General features: G+C 37.9%; 1 protein-coding gene across 1 annotated transcript; it reads right to left on the reverse strand.

Moving 5' to 3' along the window:
* Window positions 1-2,085: 2,085 nt before the first annotated feature.
* On the reverse strand, window positions 2,086-21,926 carry TRAF6 (TNF receptor associated factor 6). The gene is made up of 7 exons (XM_073216412.1): window positions 21,709-21,926; window positions 14,824-15,143; window positions 11,494-11,644; window positions 10,019-10,177; window positions 8,522-8,593; window positions 5,164-5,241; window positions 2,086-3,772 (listed from the first exon to the last, which is right to left on the reverse strand). The coding sequence occupies exons 2-7, from the start codon at window positions 15,117-15,119 to the stop codon at window positions 2,900-2,902; spliced, it is 1,629 nt and encodes a 542-aa protein (XP_073072513.1). The 5' UTR covers window positions 15,120-15,143; window positions 21,709-21,926; the 3' UTR covers window positions 2,086-2,899.
* Between the last annotated feature and the right edge of the window lie 540 nt (window positions 21,927-22,466).

Here is a 22,466-nt window from a genome sequence, read left to right on the forward strand (position 1 = left end):
TTATTAGTGATGATCCAACATTTCCATATTAGTCCATCATTAGAGGAAAAAACTCACCTTTCATTCTATTTCACTTAACTCATCCCCAAAATAAAAACTGAATTATATTGTAATACCGCCAGAAACTATCACTGCTGCAACAGCCAAAGGACAGTACAAAACTACCAAACTACAAATCAATATCCTGACTTGTTTCCCAATAGCAAAACTTACAGCAAGTTTCATGCAACATTGGCTTGGACATCTCTAGGCAAAGAGGAAGCAATTTTGCTATGTTCAAGAATGATGTCAAAATAAATATGTTAAAAGGTTAATAGCAAATACATGGCTCAAATATTTATAAGCCAACTGGGTAAACCTAGCATGTTTCAGAGAGGGACAGAGAAGATTTGAAAAGGAGAAAAGCTTTCTAGGTAACACTTGATTCTGTGCTGAAGTCTTAACAAAAGCTTCTATTTGGAATGACAGTCGTTGACCATTACCTTTATTCCATATTCACAATGACCAGTATAAAATAAATGGCTGGTTCATTACAAAATGCCTATATTGGGGGTTAAAAAAATTGCTTATTTGAATTAAGATGAGCCCAGCTGATGGATGCTGAATTGCAGTAAAGTATTCTGTCAGCAAAAAATAAGGCAAAGCAATTTTCTACTGGTAAAATCCTTTAGTAAATATTGTCACTGCTCTGCTGGTTAGGACTTAAATTTCTTAAAACAGAATCTTATCGTTGGAGTGGACCCTAGAAACGTCTGATTCAACTCATTTTTACACATGGAAACCTGGAGCTAGAAGTTGAAGTTAGGCAAAAAACTTTTTGTTTGGATTAAGACTCCTGAGTTAGAAAAAAATAACATAACCAAAGCAGGAAATGACTCGCCTCAGTACTTAATGCACAGCCATGCTTTTAATAGAAATTGACCAGGAAGCTTTTAAATAGCATTTCCTTTTCTGCTGGAGTTGAATGTTTTGTGCCAACAATTTTTTTCTCTGATAAATGTACATGCTTACTGTAGAAATTGTAAAGCATATTAAGAAAGCACAAATAAGTCATCAAAAATAGTTTAGTATATTTCCTTTAGTCTTTTTCTATTCAATAAAAATAACTACCATCTACTTTTTAAATAGATCCTGACAATTACTCATTGAAGAACAATCTCAGGAACAGCAGCAATGCTGGGTTCCCTACCTAGAGCTGGTTCTGCAGTGACCCTTTCTCATGAGCTGGAAAGCATAGTCGCTAAGAGACACAAATTGCTAGGGAACAAACTGTGAACTAGTAATGAGCAAATGGTGCTGGGGACAGGACCTCCGTGTGACCTTTACTTTCACTTTATAACATAAACCCTCCAGAGCTGGAGCTGGGGAATGAGGGTAGATAGAAAAGTGAAGGGAAAGGTCAAAGTCACACTTGCTGGGTCTGCCTGAAATCCCAACCATTCTTCTCTGTAGACAAGGTCTCTCAGCTTCCTCTTGAAATTAAGGTTGATTCTGAATGCTCGTCAAGGGATTCTGATTTTGCCCTCTCTGGAAATACCATACCACTTCTCAGGACCAGACAACTTTAAAACAATCTGTGTAAGTGTTATGGGTCTTCTTAGATTCTTTATAAGTGCCTACAGTAATTGTGGGACTCCCTGAGAACTAGATTTCACCATATTAAATATCTATAGGCCTTTAAAAATATATAATTGCACAAACATAATCTCTCCCAACTAGGGACATTTAGCCACTTGAATACATTCCACAAGACCCTCTTCAAGTATGAATTGTTGGACTAAAGCAACCTATTCAAGCTAAGTCCTGATATAACCACCTTCCAACCTTAGTTTGGTGACCTCTCAGGTATCCCCCCAGTGATCTCACAAGTATTAAGAAATTCTGCTTCTAGGAAATTAATTTTGTTCCATTTAAATGACTTAAACCAGAGCGTGTCAAAAGAGCTGAAAGGTTTTGGCTCATTAGCTTTTGTCATCACCAATGAGATGCCACATTGGTTGACTAGTTGAGACATGTTTAATTCTATGTTGGTGTGTATCTCCCAGTCCTACAAGCATTAAGAAACAGAGAACTTGCAAGACTGTGGAATTCACTCTGCACTTAATAGGCAAAAAGAAATTTATAGCATAACACTAAGCATAACACTAAGCAGTTGGTTCTGCATGATTCTCAGAATCCTGAACTATGAAGATGCTACTTCATTGCCTCAAGGAAATATGTAAGTGAAGTAGAATGAAACACTTAAACAAGAACGATCCAACAGATACATGTTCACTGAGTGAGGTTATATTTAGGGCTTAAACTAGTTTCTGAATATCTTTAGTTACATCCCAGGGGGTGGGGGGAATGGGGTGAATGAGAACTTAAGCTTTCCAAGTAGTAAGGTTCAAATCATCTGAAACCTATAGAGGTAAAAAAAAATGAGAACTCTAAAGTAATTAACTCCTTGCTGGCACCAGCACAAGGCGGTAGTGATTCTCAAGTTTAATATATTACACATAGTACTACAAAAATAAGCTAAAGTTTTAAGGAACGTCATTATTAAAAGGTTTGAGCTTTTTCACTCCAATCCTGGGCTTTTCGGCCAGTAAAACACACTGGTGCAAAAGCCCAGAAAGTACAACAAAGAGGTATACTAACTGACACAACAGCTGGTGCAATTGGCCACAGGCACTTCAGTTTCTGAAAAAGCATGGAACATGTAGATTCCCAAGAAAAAACTGCTTCAGGTATGTGTAGCAGGAAGAAGTGGTAAGTGATCTCTCTAACAACATTCACTGGTGGGTACATCTTCCCCACTGCTTTTCTTGCTTGCATATTATTGAGAACAGGGCACGGAAAGACACTGTTTTCTCCAGATGGGGTATTTTTGGTTTTGTTTTGAACGAACACCAGGATGCTATACCCCTGCATCAGTACTCCGTGGCTGGAAACCCTCCCTCCGAAGACTACCCATGTCGAAGCGGGTGGAGACCTCACAGCGTACTAACAAAGTATCATCCTTAATGAAGGTTCTTTGTCTTAGGGCTTCTAGGTGCATAAAAGTCACATAGCCAAAACCTTTTGGGTTCCGTGGGATTGTGGGTCTCTGGAAGGCAAGCAGCTCTGGTTTGGCATCCATTATCTCTTCATGGTTTTGCCTTATAGGTGCTTCAGACTGATCAAGAATTGTAAGGCGTATTGTACCCTGGAAGGGCCAAGGGAGGTGGCTGTCATACTCCCCTTGCATTGTGTGGACAAAGAGGGATATGTAGTTTGCACAGCGCTGGGCATTTGGAAGCTGAAGGTGCAGGCGCATGCACAGTTTGTACCCGGGTTTGCCTGTGTAGAATCCAGGGCTATGAATGACAACAGGTTTCTCCTCTTCTTGAGATTTCAAGTGCATCCCAAAGTTACCAATCTTCCAGATGTAAATCCCATTGCACTGCTGTGCTTCTATTTCGGCAACTTTGTCTTCAAGTGTTCGAATAGTTCGTTTGAGCTCATTTACATACATGCTCTGTGTTTCCATTTTAGCAGTCAGCTCTCGGATTTGATGGTCTTGTCTTACAAGGCGACCCTCTAACTGTTGAATGATTTCATGGAAATTCTCGACCTCTGGGTGACATCCAGAGGAAGCCCGGGACACAGGGGCAGAATCATATGGAAACATATCACGTATGGGAGGCATGGGAGCTAAAGCAAGGCTTAAGCTCTGCACAGCCTGGGCCAACATTCTCATGTGTGACTGAGTATTCTCTTGTAGATGGCGTGCCAAGTGATTCCTCTGCATCTAGAAATCGAGCAGAAGCCTTAGATGGAATAGATACTGTGAAGACTAGGAAAGGGTCCTAGCCAAGCCAAAAAAAAAAGTTTTTAGGTAACATCACAACTCCCCTTAGTTCCTCCCAACCTTTTTCATCTTCATTAGTCTCAATTCAATGAAATGATCTTGCTTCTTATTTCACTGAAAAACTGAGGCTAGCTGCTGAACACTCTCAGCTTGAACTAAGATAAATCTTCCTCCCACATATAAAAGTATCAGGATCTACACCCATACACCCACATCCTTCTCTTCTGATTTAGAGATGATGTCCTGCTTGTCTGAGATTAATGCCTTACCTGGGGTCTAACTGGCATCCATACCTTTACAACTCAGAGGTTTTGCTTAGTTTTCCCATTTCTTCTTTATCTTCAAACATTCTCTTCCCTAACCCTTTCCTCAGAATAAAATTATTAAAGTCTTTCCCATTCAGAAAAAAGGGGTGGGGGGCAGACCTCTCTACTGATCTTGTGTATCCCCCTGGGCTAATACCATTTTCTCTCCCTCCCTTTTCTAATCTCAATAGTCCCTCTGCACTGTCCCCAATTCCTCATTTATTTTACAAATATACTACAAATTGGACTTTGTTTTCATACTCTTCTCAGCTTATCAAGAACATCCTAACTGCTATCTGAAAAAAATACTCATAATGACTTTAATTATAAAAGTAATTTTTATACTTCCCATGTATAAATACATATATACACAGAATTCAAGTATAGCACAGAAAAAGGAAATATAGAAGATCATAAAAGAAAGTTACCTATTACCTCATGTAACTATACTATTAGCATTTTGATACACTTCCTTCAACTCTTTTTCTCTATGTGCACAAATACAGAATCTTGCCACAAAATGTAATCATACTGAATATCATTTGTTCACTTTCTTTTTTAAAGTAATAAATGCATGCTTATTGTAAAAAATATATAAAAAACCATAATGGAAAAGTAGACGTGTAGCTGCACTCTCCAGAAAGAATGGCTTATCACCAACAGCATTCTATATCAGATATTTGACACAGCTTATCACTAGTTGTGATTAATTTTGGAGCCCAAAACACTACTACCTTCTCCTAGACTACTTCAACATCTCTAATACTGTTCGTTCAATGCCTCTCCTGGTCTAATTCTCTTTCCTGTACACTTTCACTCTAAATGATCTCAATCACACCTTCCTTTATCATCACAAACTACTTCCTCAAATCAGTATGCTGCACCCCAATTCTCTTTGGAGCTTAAGACTACATATACAATACATGTCAGCCATCTCCATTCCCACTGGTGCCCTCCCCTCCACTCTAACTGAATTTTCTTTATCTACATTTGAGAATTAAAAGAAAAACAAAGGAAACACCTTACCTTTTCATGGCAACCAAAAGTACTGAATGTGCATGGAATTGGGGCGGTAGGACAGTCTAGATCATAATGATTAGGCATCTGAAAACCAAAACAAAGGTTGAAAAATGTTTTTCCATGCATATCATGTCCTAGCTTGATGAGATCACACTTGAAATGAGGATTTACATTTCATCTGAAGAAAATGATGTATTGTCTATGGATTTCTATGTCTATGTGCCACGATGGCAGAGATGAGTGCAGTACCTGCAAGAGAAACTATGCAGCTCACAAACACTGAAATAATATTTACTTCTAAAAGTCACAGAGAAAGGAATATCAACATCTCATACCATCCCCCCAAATCACTCAAAATTTATTTCAAGATCAATTTGTTTGTTGGGAAATGGTACCCTCTAGTGGCATTTTGGAGAAAAAGCACCTTCTGCTGTCAACTAGAACTGCAAACTCAACCAGGACTCCCACTGTGATCCAAGGCCACTGAATAGTCAACTGTAGACACTGAAGCCACTGATGGTGCTCATTACTTTCCCCAGGACCATCTCTCATGAATCTTACTTTTTTTTTTAACTAGGATATGTTTTGGCTACCCAGGGGAGACTCAGATATTAGAAAGCATTTTTAAGCACAGTAATAGAAGTTCTAAAAAAAGTCTCAGCCTTTGATTTGGAGACTCTGAAACATTCTTTAAGGTGAGAACCATTATGCAAAATCCTATTCTTTGACAGTGGTAGCAGAAAGGACCTTAGATATCACTTAATCCAATCTTTATTTCACATTATCTAAAAGAGAGGTCAGCAATATTTTTTTTGTAAATGGTCAGATGGTAAACATTTTCAGCTCTGTGGCCCTATGGTCCCTAGTACTCAACTCTACCACTGTGGTACAAAACCATCCATATATAACACACAGACACGAGGGCATGGCTGTGTTCCAGTAAAACTTATTTACAAAAACAGACAGCAGGATCTATACTGTTGGAACTCAACCAAGAATTAGGAGAAGTGCAAGTTGTAGCGCTCCAAAATCTTACAACTACAGACTATCTACTGTTAAAAGAACAGATGGGATGGGATGTGAACAGTTCCCTGGAATGGGTTGTTTTGTCTGATTTCTCTCAGACTGTTCAAGTACAGTTGGACAATATCCATCATATCATAGATAAATTTTCACAAATGCCTAGGATGCCTAACTGGTTTTCTTGGTTTCACTGGAGATGGCTGTTAATTATAGATCTGCTTTGGTTATGTAACTGTATTCCTATTATGTTAATGTGTGTGCGCAATTTAATTAGTAGTTTAAAACCTACACATGCTTAAGTTACTCTACAAGAAGATATGTCAAAGAAATAAGCAATCTTCCCATGTTTTCTTCCACCTGCTACTTCTATAGCTTTTCTTCTTCCTTCCTAATTACAACCCTTAAATAGAATTCGTGCCTCATATCGAATTTACCGAGTATCATAATTCCTCCAAGTGGTAAAGATACCTCAAGACAAATGCTGGGCATAGAAGCTACAGGGAATAAATCTGCAAAGAAGTAAAAAGCTAACCTTTTCAAACAATATGGCTTCTCTCTCACTTACCAACTTTACATTTCCCTGTATGGCCCCGGAAGATGACTGGTTAGCCAGAAATGGGTAAGACTCCTCAAGGGAGGAACAACCTAAGACAGGCACAGTCGCAGGGGGGCCATCAGGTGAGAAATTGGGGACCAACAGAGGTGAGGCTTAGAACCTCACCCCCCGTTTTGAGAGAAATCTTCTGCATCTGTGGATGTTTTATTGCCCTTGTCTAGCTTGGATTAACACATAGTCTACAGACACACACCTGATCATCTACATTTGCTTTCTTACAACACTAAACTATGTTTTCTACCTTTATCTTGCATCTACCTACCACTTCAGCATTTTATTAAAAATAATAATAATAATAATAATAATAATAAAGGGAGAAATGTGGGATCCACATATAAATCAAGTATAAAAATCAAACAAATATTCATATTTGACCTGATTGTTTAGAGTTCATAATGCGTGATCAAAACCAAAAGTTTCTGTGATGAATGCCCTTGTACTGTTCACCATGTAAGAACTTATTCACTATGTAGGAATTTGTTCACCATGTAAGAACTTGTTCGTTATGCTTCAGAAGACTGGAGACTGACGAGAATTAGGCTTGGGGTGGATTAATGATTGTGCATTGAACATTGACTCCCCTATACAGAATTTTATTGTTGTTAACAACCATTTGATCAATAAGTATGAGAGATGCTCTCTCTCAAAAAAACAAAAACAAAAACAAAAACAGACAGCAGTCCAGATAGGCCAGCAGGCTACTCTACTGATTCCTGATCTAGAATATCAGCTTTCTTGTCAGAGGTCAGTAGGCAAGTCAGTGGCAGAGCCAGAATCAAAACCTGTATTTTCTAACTCTTAACCCAGGGTTTTTTCCCACATTATGTGTTACTTTTGCTGGGTTTTAAATGTACTATATGGTTTCCTTTAAATATTAAAACAGAGCAAAAAGGAAGACTGGGGGATGAGACTTCATAAGCAGAAAGAAGTTTAACACCTTCAACCTAAAGCTTTGTTGGAAAAAAATTAAAGGATTCTGTTAACAGACAAATGGAAAAGTTTAGTAGGGTAACAGGTTTTGCTTGCTTCCATACTGTATGGTATCAGTTATGATCTTTGGGTTTGCAGATCTCATGGGTATATAAATATTTGATGACTAATATTTATATTTTGTGGGTAAACTCCTCAAATGTCAAAAGATAGTGATCAGATGGAATTTTCCTTTCTGTATTAACAATAGAAATGTATAGTTTTCTTTTATAATTACTACTTCTGATGCTGCCCCATTAGTGGCCTATACAACAACTAAGCAGAGGGGCTAGAGATGCTGGAAATCACAAAATCTCCCAAAAAGTCTCAGAGGCTATAGCTACAAATAATGTTTTGCTACTGAATAAACTTGCTTTCCTCTATTTCATTGTTGTCTCTTAGGCACCTAAGATCTGTTTCACACACAGTGTGTAATATGTATTTCTTAAAGTTATTTTTTTTCTTTAAATGAGGATTTTAAAATTATTTTTACCTTAAAATTATCTTAAAATTGGTTTTGTTGGGAACTTTTATGAATATACACAAACACAGGTCTTCTGTTAATGATTTAGGAATTTTAAGTACAGAGAGCTGAGTATTTTAATAAGTATTTATTATATTAATTTATAAGAAAAACTGTCACATATTTCTAATACTTCTTCAACCTATATTCATTTTAAATTTTCAATTAAAAACCCAACTCACTTCTTTAATCTATTTACAGAAATATTAATTTGTGAAAGGGAATTATTATACCTGTTCTCTGATGAGCATGGTATCACAGTATTCACAGATGACATTTGCCAAAGGACAGGTCTGATCATGGATCTAAATTTTATTAGAGAAATAGAAGAAAATCATGAGAAAAATCTGAAAAAGTTAAAACAACCTATTTTTATAAAAAGCAATCTTTTTATTAAGGACAAATTAAGGACAACAATTTGTGAAAATGAAAATGTGAGAATATACCAAGATTATTTTTTCTCCCTTAGTGCAGTGATGAAATTCTTCCTGCCTTCTAGCTCTTTAAAAGAATACGGTAGTATGTGAAAGAGGATATTTTAAATCACTTAACCTAATGCCAGAGCATCTGTGACTACTTGGACATCATTTACCAATACTGTAATTCTCCAAATGCACTCTTCCAAAAATTTCTAACAATAGCATGATTTAATTACAGCTCTTATCAAGAGGAGTGAAGAACAGAAGCATTATTAGGGTAGAAGGTTTTGGTGCCCAGTTTCTCATACACCCCAGGGGGGTAGACATTGCTTTCTAGGATACAATGAATTTAGTTTAGTTGACATGCCAGGAAATAATTAGCTTTCCAGGTCAACTCCATTTAATTTACTGAAGCTTAGGAAGACAACAATTTGCTCTAATTATGCCTTAAGTTGATGACTTTTAAAAAAATATTTCATCAACTTAATGAGTACAATATGCCTGATCTCTAAAGAAAGAGGGGAAATTACCAATATGAATTTATAACAAAGAAGCTTAAGGGAAGTACCTTAATCATTATTTAAAAAGAACCATAAATTTTAGGTAGATTATTTTAGTAAAAAGAACAAAGAATGGGGATCCAGGATTAGGATCTCAGTGCTGGTTTTGTCGTTGGCAATATTAATATAAAATTACTTAACCTTTCCACATCTCAGTTTCTAAGAATAAAAATGTTTTATCATCACGACGCTGTCAGGCACCAGGAATTTTCTTTTCAAAGATAAAAGTTTTAACTGAAATATAACATGTACAAAAAAGTGAATTTGTTGTATGGGTATAGCTTGATGAATTATCACCAGTGGAACACATTGTGGGATGTAACTTATTTCTATAAATGTTTTAATAACTCATCTTTTTCAAAGAGCAAGGTTTGTCTTACACAGTAATCATTTACTTGGTTGTCCCTAATCCAAGATTGGTCATTAAAATATCACATAGAAAAGTAGATCAGCACATGTCTTTCCTAGATTGTGTTACTTGCATCTACTATAGTGGTCAGTAGTATAAACAATGTTTTCTGAGGATATATACACATATAGCACTACATTTATTCACTGAAATGGTTTACTGAACTTTCTTTCTTAAAGATAAATTTTCCCACAACCGATAACATAGACTCAGAACTGGAGTAACATCCTCATCTACCACTAACCCCTTCAAATGTACATTTCCAGCTAACCATGCCAAATGTATATTTAAAAAAAGTCTTTTAAGAATTAGTGGAATTAACAAATCCAACTTAGTACATGCCTCTTTTTCTTCAAATGCCATCAATGCAGCACAGTTTATACAAGAAACCTGTCTCCTTGGGCACTCCTTGAGAATGTGAATATTAAGTTGGCATTTTTGGAAGAGATGCTGACATTGGAGACAATTCATGAGAGCAAACTCACAATGTGCTTGGTGATCCTAAAATAAGGAAAAAATAATTGATTAGTATTTGCCAACCCTTAAACTTTCTAAATATAATCTCTTCTAAGAATAGACTGTTCTTTCATTTATGGAGTACAACAACAAAGCAAAACTGAAGGAACAAAATGGCAGCAGACTCAGAGACTCCAAGAAGGAACTAGTGGTTACCAAAGGGGAGGGGTGTGGGGGGAGGGGTGTGGGAGGGCGGGTGGGGAGGGAGGGAGAAGGGGACTGAGGGGTATTATGTTTAGTAAACATGGTGTGGTGGATCACGGGGAAAACATTGTAGCACAGAGAAGGCAAATAGACAATCTGTAGCATCTTACTACACTGATGGACAGTGACTGCATTGGGGTGTGGGTGGGGACTTGATAATACGGGTAAATGTAGTAACCACATTGTTTTTTCATGTGAAACCTTCATAAGAATGCATATCAATAATACCTTAATAAAAAATTGAAATAAAAAAAAAGAATAGACTGTTCTCTTTTATAGAATTGGCTACTGAATCTACTTTGTCTAGTATGCACCAGAGAACCACAATATGAAGGCCTTAATGATTTTTTTCAAGTAATAGTTGTGAATTGCAAATTTATACAAAGAATGTGAATTCTCAAGTTCGTGTATCTAATTAAGGAAGAGAACTAGAAAAATTCAGATCTTCTGATTATCAATTTAATACTGTGTCAAAAGGTCCATTCCTTCAAAAGAAGCTAAGTAAAGGGGGTGAGTTGCAATTAGGCTTAAACTGTTAATTTCAAATAGAATATAAACAATACTGAATTTCTTATAAAATTACCAAGCTAAGAATTGACTGACTTAATTTAAAAGTAAATTCTTTGATCTGACTGCTTCAACTAACATCCATCTCTAAGAGGACTCCATTCAGTTCATAATAAAACACACAATTTAGAAAACAGGAAGAAGTACAATGAGGGTATTAAAATGAGGCTACATGGGAATTGCTGCTTATTTTAGAGTGAGAAAAACAAAGCTATGGGACTGACATGTGATATCTGTATTTAAAATGCTCTTCAGTTTTCTTCAGACAATGTTCACCTAAAAAAATTGTAGAAGCATACCGATTTCTTTATTATCATCACTGGGGCTAAGCCAGAGTAGACGGATAAGTAATGTCTAGTTTGTATTTGATATTTATATTCAATAAAGAAAGGATTGGTATTGATTCAACAAGAATTTACTAATCAATTATCATATGCTAGGCACTAGGAATACACAGACGGACAGAGCAAAGTCCCTATTCTCTAGGAACTACCTTGCATATATGCTAACGGGTAGAGTAATTTTCATACCTCAAGATGCCTCAGCTCCATCTTGTGCAAACAACCTTCATTTGGACACTTCACCATCAGAGAAAGAATCTCTCGTTTTGCAAAGTTGTCAGGAAATAGTTGATTTTCCAGCAGTATTTCATTGTCAACTGGACATTTGTGACCTGCATCCCTAAAGGAAACAAAGAGTTACATACAGCTTCACATTAGAATATATAAACTTTAATTTACCACATATAAATTCTCCATTTGTTATTTCCAATGGAAAATAATTTAACACATTATACATTGCATACTATCACCAAAATAAACTATCCTCTTATAAAATGAATACAACCAGAACCATATTCATTACCTATTAAAAACTATGGGAGTTTAGACTGTGGCACTCTAACCAAAAAATGAGAAAAATTATTTGAATAAAATTATATTTTGATTGGCATAAAATGAAGTAAAAGTTAAGGATGGGAATTCTGGCAATCTGGCAGGCCTATGCTCTGTTAGCAGCTACACAACAACATACTAGTGAGATGGAACTAAATATGCTGTGTATAATACTAATAACATGCTACATTGTACTGGTCAATCATAAGTAAAAATTAAACCAATTAGCAGTATCCCTACGAGGGCACATTTTAAGGTGCACTCTGAAAGTCATTACAACACTGACTCATGGGTAACAGAAGGTCTCCTTTATATCTACTGTACAATGTAGAAGGGAGTTAAAGGACCTCTATGTTCTGCTTTCCAGTAGTTTATTCTGTCTTATAGTGGGAAAAATCATCCCCAGGATGCTTGGGTGTCTCTCATTCCCACTTAACTTTTTGGATATTTCAATCTTCACTCCAAAATGTGGTAGGTCAGGCAGGCTACAGGATCATTAATCAATCACTCAAACATTTGTTGAGTACCTCCCATATGTAAACTGACAGGGCTAGTTGCTGTGGTAGGTAAAAGGTGTGGAAAAATAGGGTCTGCTATCAAATGTCTTAGAGCTAATAAAGGTGAGAGACAGAATCAATCTTTATGGGGCCTCTCTGAAATGCACAATGCTATTACACTGTCAAATATTTTCTAAGAAGCATAGAAAGCAACAAACAAATTTATACAATATATGTATACTCAAAATCTAAGCGATGGATATCTAAGAGAAAATATGACGACCCTTACAAAGTAAACTGGAAACCATTCAGAACATTAGCAATCACTCCAAAAGAAAATGGAATTAGACTGGGATGCGTTTGATTCCGTGAAATACTATAATGGATGAGAAATTTTATTCTTTTAAGAACATCGTCAAAATAAGTGTCGTTTCTGGCTTAGAGAGGGGAATAGGGAAAAAAAGCCTCAGACTTCCTTTTATGCGTTTTACTTCCTTTTCAGACCACTGTCCCACTACTTTCACGAGTATCTTGCTATTAAAAAATTGCTAAAGATTAGCTATCTTCCTGGGCATGGATGACAATTTGTAAAATACTGTGTATCAATGATTAGTAATATGGTACTACTTTTACCTAAATATAAATAAAACCATTATAAACAGAAAAAAAGCTGAACCTTTAACACTGTTCTCATGTATACCCTAAATCAATGGTCTTGACTGGGGCAATTCTGTCTCCCCAGGAACATCTGGCCATGCCTGGAGACACTCCAGGTCACACAACATGGGGAGAAGGGGATACTACATACTACAGCATCTGGTGAGCAGAGGTCAGGGATGCTGTTAAGTCATCCTACAACACACAGGACATGTCTGGCTCAAAATGCCAGTAGCAAGGAGGCTGAGAAAACCTACCCTAAACAGATCTTGCCAATTCAACACTGAGTAACACATTTTTTCCAAAAATTGAAATGCAACACCTGCTTGCTTGTAACTTAAAATAGGCCAAGTCCCAAGTATGGATGTAGTTACCCTAAATTCAAGTTTCATAGAAAAGTTAATTTAAAAGTTGAAAGAGAAAATCTTACAAGACCAGTGAATAGCTAGCTTACCCTACTTAAGATTTCACCAGTATAGTTACATGCTAATTTATTGAAGAACATAAAATTCCCCCATTTCTTCCATATTTTTGTTCTATATAGAATTCCTCAGTCACCTAAAAATATTCCTATACACTTTTGAATAATAGTAAAATGTATCTATTTCTTATGAGATGAATTTGAATCATTTGGGGAAATCTCATATATCTTCATTCAGTTAAAGCAACCAGGATTTACTGAGCATCTACTGTGTGTCAGGCACTGTTCCTAGAACCTGGGAAATATCAAGAAATACAACAGATCTCAACCCCTGTTCTCAAGTAGTTTCTCTACCAGTGGGCAAGCAGACAATAGACATTATCTGGTATTTTAGAAGGTGAAAAGTGCTAAGGAAAATAGGTAAAGTAGGTAAGAAAGATAGGAAGTGTGAGGGGAGGTGGGCAAGCTGTGGTATAAATTAGGTAGCCCAGGTACCTATGAGAAAGTCAGATTTGAGCCATAATGGAGGGAGTGAAGAGCATTAGCTAGGCAGTTAACTGAAGTAAGCGTGTCCTAAGCAGAGAACGGCTATAGCCAATTCCCCAAGGCAGGAGCAGGCTTGACATGTTCAAGCAGCAGCAGAGTAAACTGGTGGAAGGAAGTCAGCAGAGCAGAGAGGAGATCAGAAAATGGATTATGGTTCTATCATACAGAGGCCTTACAAGGACACTGGATTTTACTCCCAGATGATCTGCTGCAATATTCTGAGCAGAGATGACATCATCTTATTAGGTTCACTGTTAGTACTGAGAACAGTCTGGAGGAAGGCAAGGGTAGAATAGGGAGGACTGAGAGCTGATGGTGATTCAGTTAGCAGTGAAGGGGATTTATTTTGGATGTATTATGAAGACAGAGCCATCAATTAATATTTTCTTTAAAAATACTGGTTATTTTACATTTTGTCCAGCTATTAGGTAGCAGGTAAAATTTAATTAGAATAACTGATCATTTACACAGTGAAGATCCTTTACATGGTTGAGATTATCATATTCTAGTCACATCATTATTTAAAGTGCACTTATTTTATATTATATTCTTAAAGCATAGAGACTTACCCCCTAGTCTGCAATAGAATTCCTTTAAATAGAAGCAGCTATTTATTTACTTATTTATTTATCTGAGGCTCAGGAGAGGGATAAGATAGTAGTTATCCTTCATACCACAGTAAGAACTGGAAAAAGAATCTAAATCCCTCAATTTTCTATCCATTATCCTTTTTCCCTAAGCAGCTTTTTTAGGTATAAGACTACGCGTGGGATAATTGTGTTTTATATAACAATGTGCTCCAAATTTGGTTCTGTTAGGACACAGATCTTTCTTATGTTCACATACCTTATTGATTTGATGATACAGGCTTTGCAGAACCTGTGGCCACAGGGTGTTTGCACTGCTTCCCGTAACGCCATCAAGCAGATGGGGCATTCATACTTGCTTTCCAGGGGTGGGTCAAACTCCACATCATACCCCTGGATCTCTTCTACAAAAGAGCTGGAGAGGTTCCCTGTGCTGGCAGTTCCACTCACACTGTCGTCTTTTGCTGCAGTGCTACAGGAGCTGGCCATGGCTGCACAGCAGTCACCTTCAGACTGGCTGGATCCACAGCTGTTTTCACAGTTTAGCAGACTCATAGTAACGTGATTAGCAACAGTCCTCTAGAATTAGCAATACAAAGAAGTGTCTTAACATGCATATACTTACATACACATATATATCATAGCTTATCTATGCAAGCTACCTTTTAATGCTATATATTAGCTGTGTTAATATTACTTATAAAAAACACAAAGTTTTTCGAACTTTGCTTCATGATTACTATTTTATAGTAAGTTAGAGTTCATGATCTAGAAGAAAGACAGACATAAGGGTAAAAGAAAAAAAGCACCCCAGTTGTAATGCTTAGTTATATTGTAATTATCAGTGTATGTCTGCTTCCTGTAACTGAAGTCAAGAATTTAACTTTCATATCCTCAGTACTTAGCATAAGACCTTTCAGATAGTAAGTGTTCACTAAGCCTCTGCCGAAGAACTTCCTTGTGTTGCTGAAGTTCCTTCAAGTATCCTGAGCTGAAGAGCACAGGATGACCAGAGGCAATGCAAGGAAGAGCAAAGCACAAGGCAATCGGGTGTGATTCTGGGTAACTTAACCATTTGTATCTTGGTTTCCTCTAGGTCTAAAATTCTCTAAGTACTTCGAAATGCTCAGTGTGGGAATTTTGATTATGTAGAAAGAATGGAATTGAAAAGTTGTTATTTGTATGCCCTTTGCCTTCAGTCAGGTCAAGTGACTATGTTTCATTATTAATGACTGGAAAAACAAGTGAGGTTTCACTTGCCTGTGGAAAACTACTGCTTTCACGGTGAGTGATCCCTTTGGATCCTGTGGAATTTCATAGGATAGGATACCTTCAAATTCTAAACCAATATTTACGGGTTAGAAGCTAATGGCTGAAAGCAACTCACAGCCTGTGTAACCAGGTGCCTGTTGTACATAATTATCCCTGAGGAAAATTCCTAATATATGCCAGATAGAATTTCAGAAACAGAATGCAAGCTTCCAGTCAATATGGTAGACAATTATCCTCCTGCCTGTCTTATTTTTTATGACAATCCTGGCTTCCACTATGCCAAACAGTGGATTAAGACAGTAATTCTGTGTCTTTTCATCACTACAGGTATCTTTCTCTTCCACTATGCCAAACAGTGGATTAAGACAGTAATTCTGTGTCTTTTCATCACTACAGGTATCTTTCTCTTCGTCTCCAAAAGAGCTGGAGTACCACTTGAGAAGCACTAGAAAGGATGAGGCACTGTCTGGCTGGAAAGGGCAATACACGAAGAGGTGAAGAGCTCGGCACTGGAATCAATGATTCGGGTTTACCTCTTTTCTTCACCACTTGGTGTGTATGACTTAGGCAAGTTATATAACCTTTCTATGCTTGTTTCCTCATCTATAATTAGGGATACTATCAGAATCCACCTCAGAATTTACTTAGAGGATTAAATGTGGTAACATGGTAACATGTAAAAAGTACTTAGAACAATGCCTGCAAGTAAGAATGGGTTGTTATTATGTGCAGCTCAATACAGTGATTTTAGTTAATAATTTTACTATGTCCCCTTTATGTAAGTAGAAACTATGGAGCTTAAAAAAGGTTAAGTACCTTGCCAAGGACTGCCCAACAAATAAGTAATGGAATTGGGATCAAAACCTAAGTCTACTTGACCCATGAGCCTGGACACTTTGTACTGCGCTATGTTCGTCTTTTTGTGTTTTAATCAATTTGTCAATAAAGCTGCATTTGAAATTTCTTTCCCTTTATTTTTATCACACCAGACTAAGGTGCTGAACACAGCTTCTGTTAAACATGAGCTGTCCTGTGTTATGATGCTGCATTGACAGAATCAGTAATGAAAATGGGTATTTTATTTCTTACTTTTCCAGTTTCAATGTAGTATTTTTGAAAAGTTAGAAACACTCCCAAAGCCTTATTAAAGCCAAGGCAGATTTTTATGGAGGATTTGGTACAAACTGAGAGGGAGGAAGAGATGGCCAGACAGAGGTGGTGGAACTAGCCATTCATTACACATGCACTCCAGGATAGGGTATAAGGCCCCTATTATACTCTCCAAATCTGAGAGATGACACTGTTAGGTACACTAGGGTTTATATCCTTTGTCATTTTTCTTCCCAGACACATTTTTTTAATTTCCAATTCCTTCCTTAGGTATATTTCCTAGAAGTAGAATTATTAGATCAAAGGGTATGCAACTTTTCGAGGTTTCTGACAGATAATGCTGCTTATCTAATACGTATCAAAAGCTTTTTTTAACGCCCACATCCAAAAACAGAGTAAGCATGAGAAAGCCCACTCTATATATCCTTGACAACTCCGGGGATATTTATCTTCTGAATCTTAAATCATTTTATTTTTTAAAAGTAAAACCACTTTTGAGAAATTAGTATTTGTTATTTGTTGAACAACACATACAAAGGTGCTACTCAGAAGGAAAAGACAAAAGTTAATGAGCCAAGTCTACTTTTTCTGCCCACATGTCCAGTTAAAATTCAACTTATTGGATAGTCTATATATACCATACAGGTCAACAGACTTGAAGGTCTTTAGATATTTGAAAGAGACCTTTTACATCAAATGTGTTCCTAAGAAAACCTGTCTAATCAGTCACAATTCTTTAAAAGGAATTCCACTGCAGGGATGCACTATAAGACATAAAAGTAAGTGCTCTTAAAAACCTAGATGCCCTCTGGCAAAACTGGATAGCTACATGCAAGAGAATGAAAATGGATTATTGTTTAAACCCATACAAAAAATACACTCAAAATGGATCAAAGACCTAAATATAAGTCATGAAACCATAAAACTCTTATAAGAAAATATAGACAAAAATCTCTTGAACATAAACATGAGCAACTTTTTCCTGAATGCATCTTCTTGGGCAAGGGAAACAAAATAAAAAATGAACAAATGGGACTACATCATGCTAAAAAGCTTCTGTACAGCAAAGGACACTATCAGCAGAACAAAAAGGCATCCTATAGTATGGGAGAATATATTTGTAAATGATATATCCCACAAGGGGTCAACATCCAAAATACATAAAGAACTCACATGCCTCAACAACCAAAAAGCAAATAACCCTATTAAAAAATGGGCAGAGGATATGAACAGACACTTCTCCAAAGAAGAAATTCAGATGGCCACCAGGCACATGAAAAGATGCTCCACACCACTAATTATCAGGGAAATGCAAATTAAAACCACAATGAGGTATCACCTCACACCAGTTAGGATGGCCAACATAGAAAAGACTAGGAACAACAAATGCTGGCGAGAATGTGGAGAAAGGGGAACCCTCCTACGCTGTTGGTGGGAATGTAAACTAGTTCAGCCACTGTGGAAAGCTATATGGAGGTTCCTGAAAAACTAAAAATAGAAATACCATTTGACCCAGGATTTCCACTCCTAAGAATTTACCCTAAGAATGCAGAATCCAGTTTCAAAAAGACATATGCACCCTTATGTCTATCACAGCACTATTCACAATAGCCAAGAAATGGAAGCAACCTAAGTGTCCATCAGTAGATGAATGAATAAAGAAGATGTGGTACATATACACAATGGAATATTGAGCCATAAGAAGAAAACAAATCCTATCATTTGCAACAACATGGATGGAGCTAGAGGTATTATGCTCAGTGAAATAAGCCAGGTGGAGAAAGACAAGCACCAAATAATTTCATTCATTTGTGGAGCATTAAGAACAAAGCAAAAACAGAAGGAACAAAACAGCAGCAGATTCACAGAACCCAAGAATGGACTAATAGTTGCCAAAGAGAAAGTGCCTGGGGAGGGTGGGTGGGAAGGGAGGGAGGAGGGGAATAAGAGGCATTATGATTAGCACACAGCACACATAATGGTGGGGCACAGGGAAGGCAGTATAGCACAGAGAAGACAAGTAGTGACTCTATAGCATTTTATTATGCTGATGGACAGTGACTATAATGGGGTATGTGGCGGTGACTTGATAATGGGGGGAATCTAGTAACCACAATGTTGCTCATGTGATTGCATATTAATAATACCAAAAAAAAAAAACACCTAGATGCCCTCAATTCTCACAGTACTTTTCTTGCTTTAAGTAGTAATACAGAACCTTTTTATCCTCCGAATAAACTTGTTCAGATAATGGCTCTCTGCTGAGTATAGTTCCATTTTACTACACTGCAAAGGGAAAATTAAGCTAAAAACAGTATTTTGGTTGCCATTCAGTATTTTTATGTTTACTCTTTCTTTTTGGCAAGCTAAAACATTTTTCCCTTTACTCTTTGGGATTGTGATGACTTAACTTAGTGAAAATCACTTTTCTAACTGCAATGAGTAGCTATTTTAATTAACACTAAGAAGAATCAGAAGTAATTTGAGTCAACTATAGAAGATATCTGGCACCAATGTAGAAAATATTATGCTCTCTTAGGATTCTTTTTGATCTCATATGGTGCCACAGTATTCACTTCATGAGATGCTGTAAGAGTAGGCTTGGGATAGAATGTTGGCTTTCCATAAGCTAAAATAAGTTAAGTGTTAATACATATTCTTATCTGTAAACTAAAGATTTCTTATAGCTTCTATTCTACTCTGACATTCAGAATTTATGTGGCTTTTTACATGGATTAAGAGAAGTGATGGAACAAAGTTTAAGTTGTTCCTTGGCTTGTAGGTTAAGAACTTCATAATTGCAATTCCCTTTTGGAGTTGTGAATCTAGTATAGTAAGAAGTTAAAATAAAAAACAGAGACCAATCTTGAAAATTCCCTGAGCAGACAAAACCAGTTTAGTCATACAGGTAAAGCTTAATTCAGCTTATTGTGCTACCTTGATCTGGGTCATTTCTTGCTTATACCTCTGGAAATCACAAGCAAAACCTTATCTGTTTCCCAAGATCAAGATGAAGTAACCACTGACCAACTCCCTATCATTTAAGAAAATTCTAATATTCTACCCTATCACTGTGAAGAATGAACAGTCACTGCTTTCACACTACATAAGCTGCCTTATATTATATACCCGTGAGCCTCATCCCATGTTTTGGTTTGAACCCACCCAGTCTGCAAACTGTCTTTTTTATGGTGTGTGAGCATTTAACTTTTATATTTACTTTTTTGGTGATTCATTGGTTTTATTTCTGTTATTTCTAAACAAAGCACTGCCTTAATTAAATATTTTGGGATGTAACCATTGTCAACTTATTTTGACTGAAAAATAAATATTGACTATACCCTTGTCATAAATCATGGCTTAAATCCACATATTAGTATCTGGGTATATATTATAATCCGAAGTTACTATTAAATATCTTGGGGAAGAGGGAATAGGGTGATGCACAAAAATTTGGCCCTCTAAAATAACAGATGTTAAAGAGAAAAATGTCCCAAGTAAATGCACAAGTTATGACCTGAACTGGTCAATTTTAGGTCAACAGAAATTCATTCACAGCTGAACATATAACTCATATATAGCAAACCATTCAAAACAAAATACTGAGAAATTACCTTTAATTTGCTACTAGCTCTAGAAACAGGAAACCATTATCAACTCCTTAAAATCTATTCAAAAAATGCAAAGACCTGCAAATACGTTGCAATGGCCAAAAAGGGCAGCCAAATAGTCCACTGTTACGTCTTAATTTTGAAACAAATTAAAATTCCCCTTCCTAGGCACTTTTTGTTGTCCTCCAGGAGACAAAGATTTGAACACCTTTCTGAATCCAAATAGCAACATATTTATCAGCATCACATATCCAAATTTATAACAGTAAAGATTTCAAGTCACAATGCTGAAATACTGCGAAGTATATAGCTGATCATCACACGGGCAACAACTGCCTTAAACACGTTTCTTCCTTAAGTCACAAAAGTGGCCACACTGTCTTTAGCCCACCTCCAACCTCAAGTCAAAAAAAACCCCTTCTACCCTCTCTACTATTTACAGGGGAATGGATAAAATGCGAGCGGCCAGGTTCACAAGGCCAACACTCAGAACTCCACAAGTTCTTCTCGTTTCTATGCCTCTGTAGAAAGACATTTAAACTTGCTCTACCGAGAAACTACAAATACTATATATTCAAGCTGCTAATACTTTAGGTGCTTTCTGTTCACAATTCAAGATAGTCCTTACTCTCATCCGGAGTTCCCCTAAAGCCAAATAACTAGGAACAGCTTTGTCAACCCAGAGTCTGGAACAATCGTAGAACCACTTAGTGCAGGGGCGGGGGAGAAACATTCTTGTCATCCGAACCTTTTTTAAAAAGTTGCTGCCTGGGACCTCTATCGACTTCAACAGTGAACCTAAAAATAGCGTTCTCCTAACAGCGACTGTAGGAGTCGGTGGAAACGTAAAAAGGATTTTATTAAAAAAATTTTTTTAAAGCTGGTAACAGTTCCGAGGGACGAGAAAATCCAAGAGGCAGTTTCCTTTTCTGGAAACGCGACTATGCGTGTGAGGGCAGGTAGGCTGAGGACGCTGGCGCGGGGTTCCCACCGGGGCGACGGCGAGCGGGAGGGAGGTTCCAGCGGGTAGGAAACAGAGGGGAGGGCCGGCGCCCCCAGCCTGCGGGAAGCCGGGGGGCAGGGGGCGGCGTCCCCAGCCTCTGAGAAGAGAGGCCGCGGCCACAGGCACAAGACCTCGGAAGGAAACTTACCGCTCTCGTCCGCTGGGCCGCCGACTCCACCCGGCCGCAAGACTCCGCTCGGCACAACGCCGGGAGAAGTCCTGCACCGCGCTCTGAGCCCAGGCAGCCCGGAAGCCTACCTCCCGGCCCCCGTAGGCCGCTGTTGCTGCGTCCCGGGGGCCGCCCGGACTGCCAGCCCCAGCAGCGGAGGACCCTACTTCCGCCTCCTCTGCCCGCCCTGGGGAGCAAGGGGCGGGAGCGGGCGGAGGAGGAGACAGAGTGGCCGCGCGGGCCTGCGCGCCCCCTGGCGGCGGTCCTCCTCGGGCTCGCGCACTGGGGCGCGGGCGCAGGACAGGTCCAGCTGTCAATCCAGCACGCTCCCGCTGGGCTTCCTTTCCCTCTCGGTTCGGTATCCCACCTGGGAATCCATCATACACTGCAGTCCTGAACAGTTTGTCTGTGTCTATGTAAACTGCAATAAGAGCTATAGCTATGAGAAGATCTGTCCCGGTGCAACTGTGATCTGGTGAAGTGCATAATCAGCAGTAACGCAAACTTTGTTTTTATAGTTTCCTTATCCCAGCCGGAGAAAACCCCAACTGTGCTACAGCGCGCAACTTTCGGGATCCTAAACCATCCCCAACTCCACCGTCCTGGCCAAGGAAGTTTCCGTCATAGGTAGAACCCTGTATTATCACTTGGTCTAAGGGAGTCCAGCCCATGTAATAAATATTTCTTTGAAACTGCTGCCAACACCATCATAAGAAAACTATTTTGAATTTCCTGTT

The sequence above is a fragment of the Manis javanica genome, chromosome 11 (genome assembly GCF_040802235.1).
Source record: "Manis javanica isolate MJ-LG chromosome 11, MJ_LKY, whole genome shotgun sequence".
In the NCBI taxonomy this organism is placed as follows: Eukaryota; Metazoa; Chordata; class Mammalia; order Pholidota; family Manidae; genus Manis; species Manis javanica.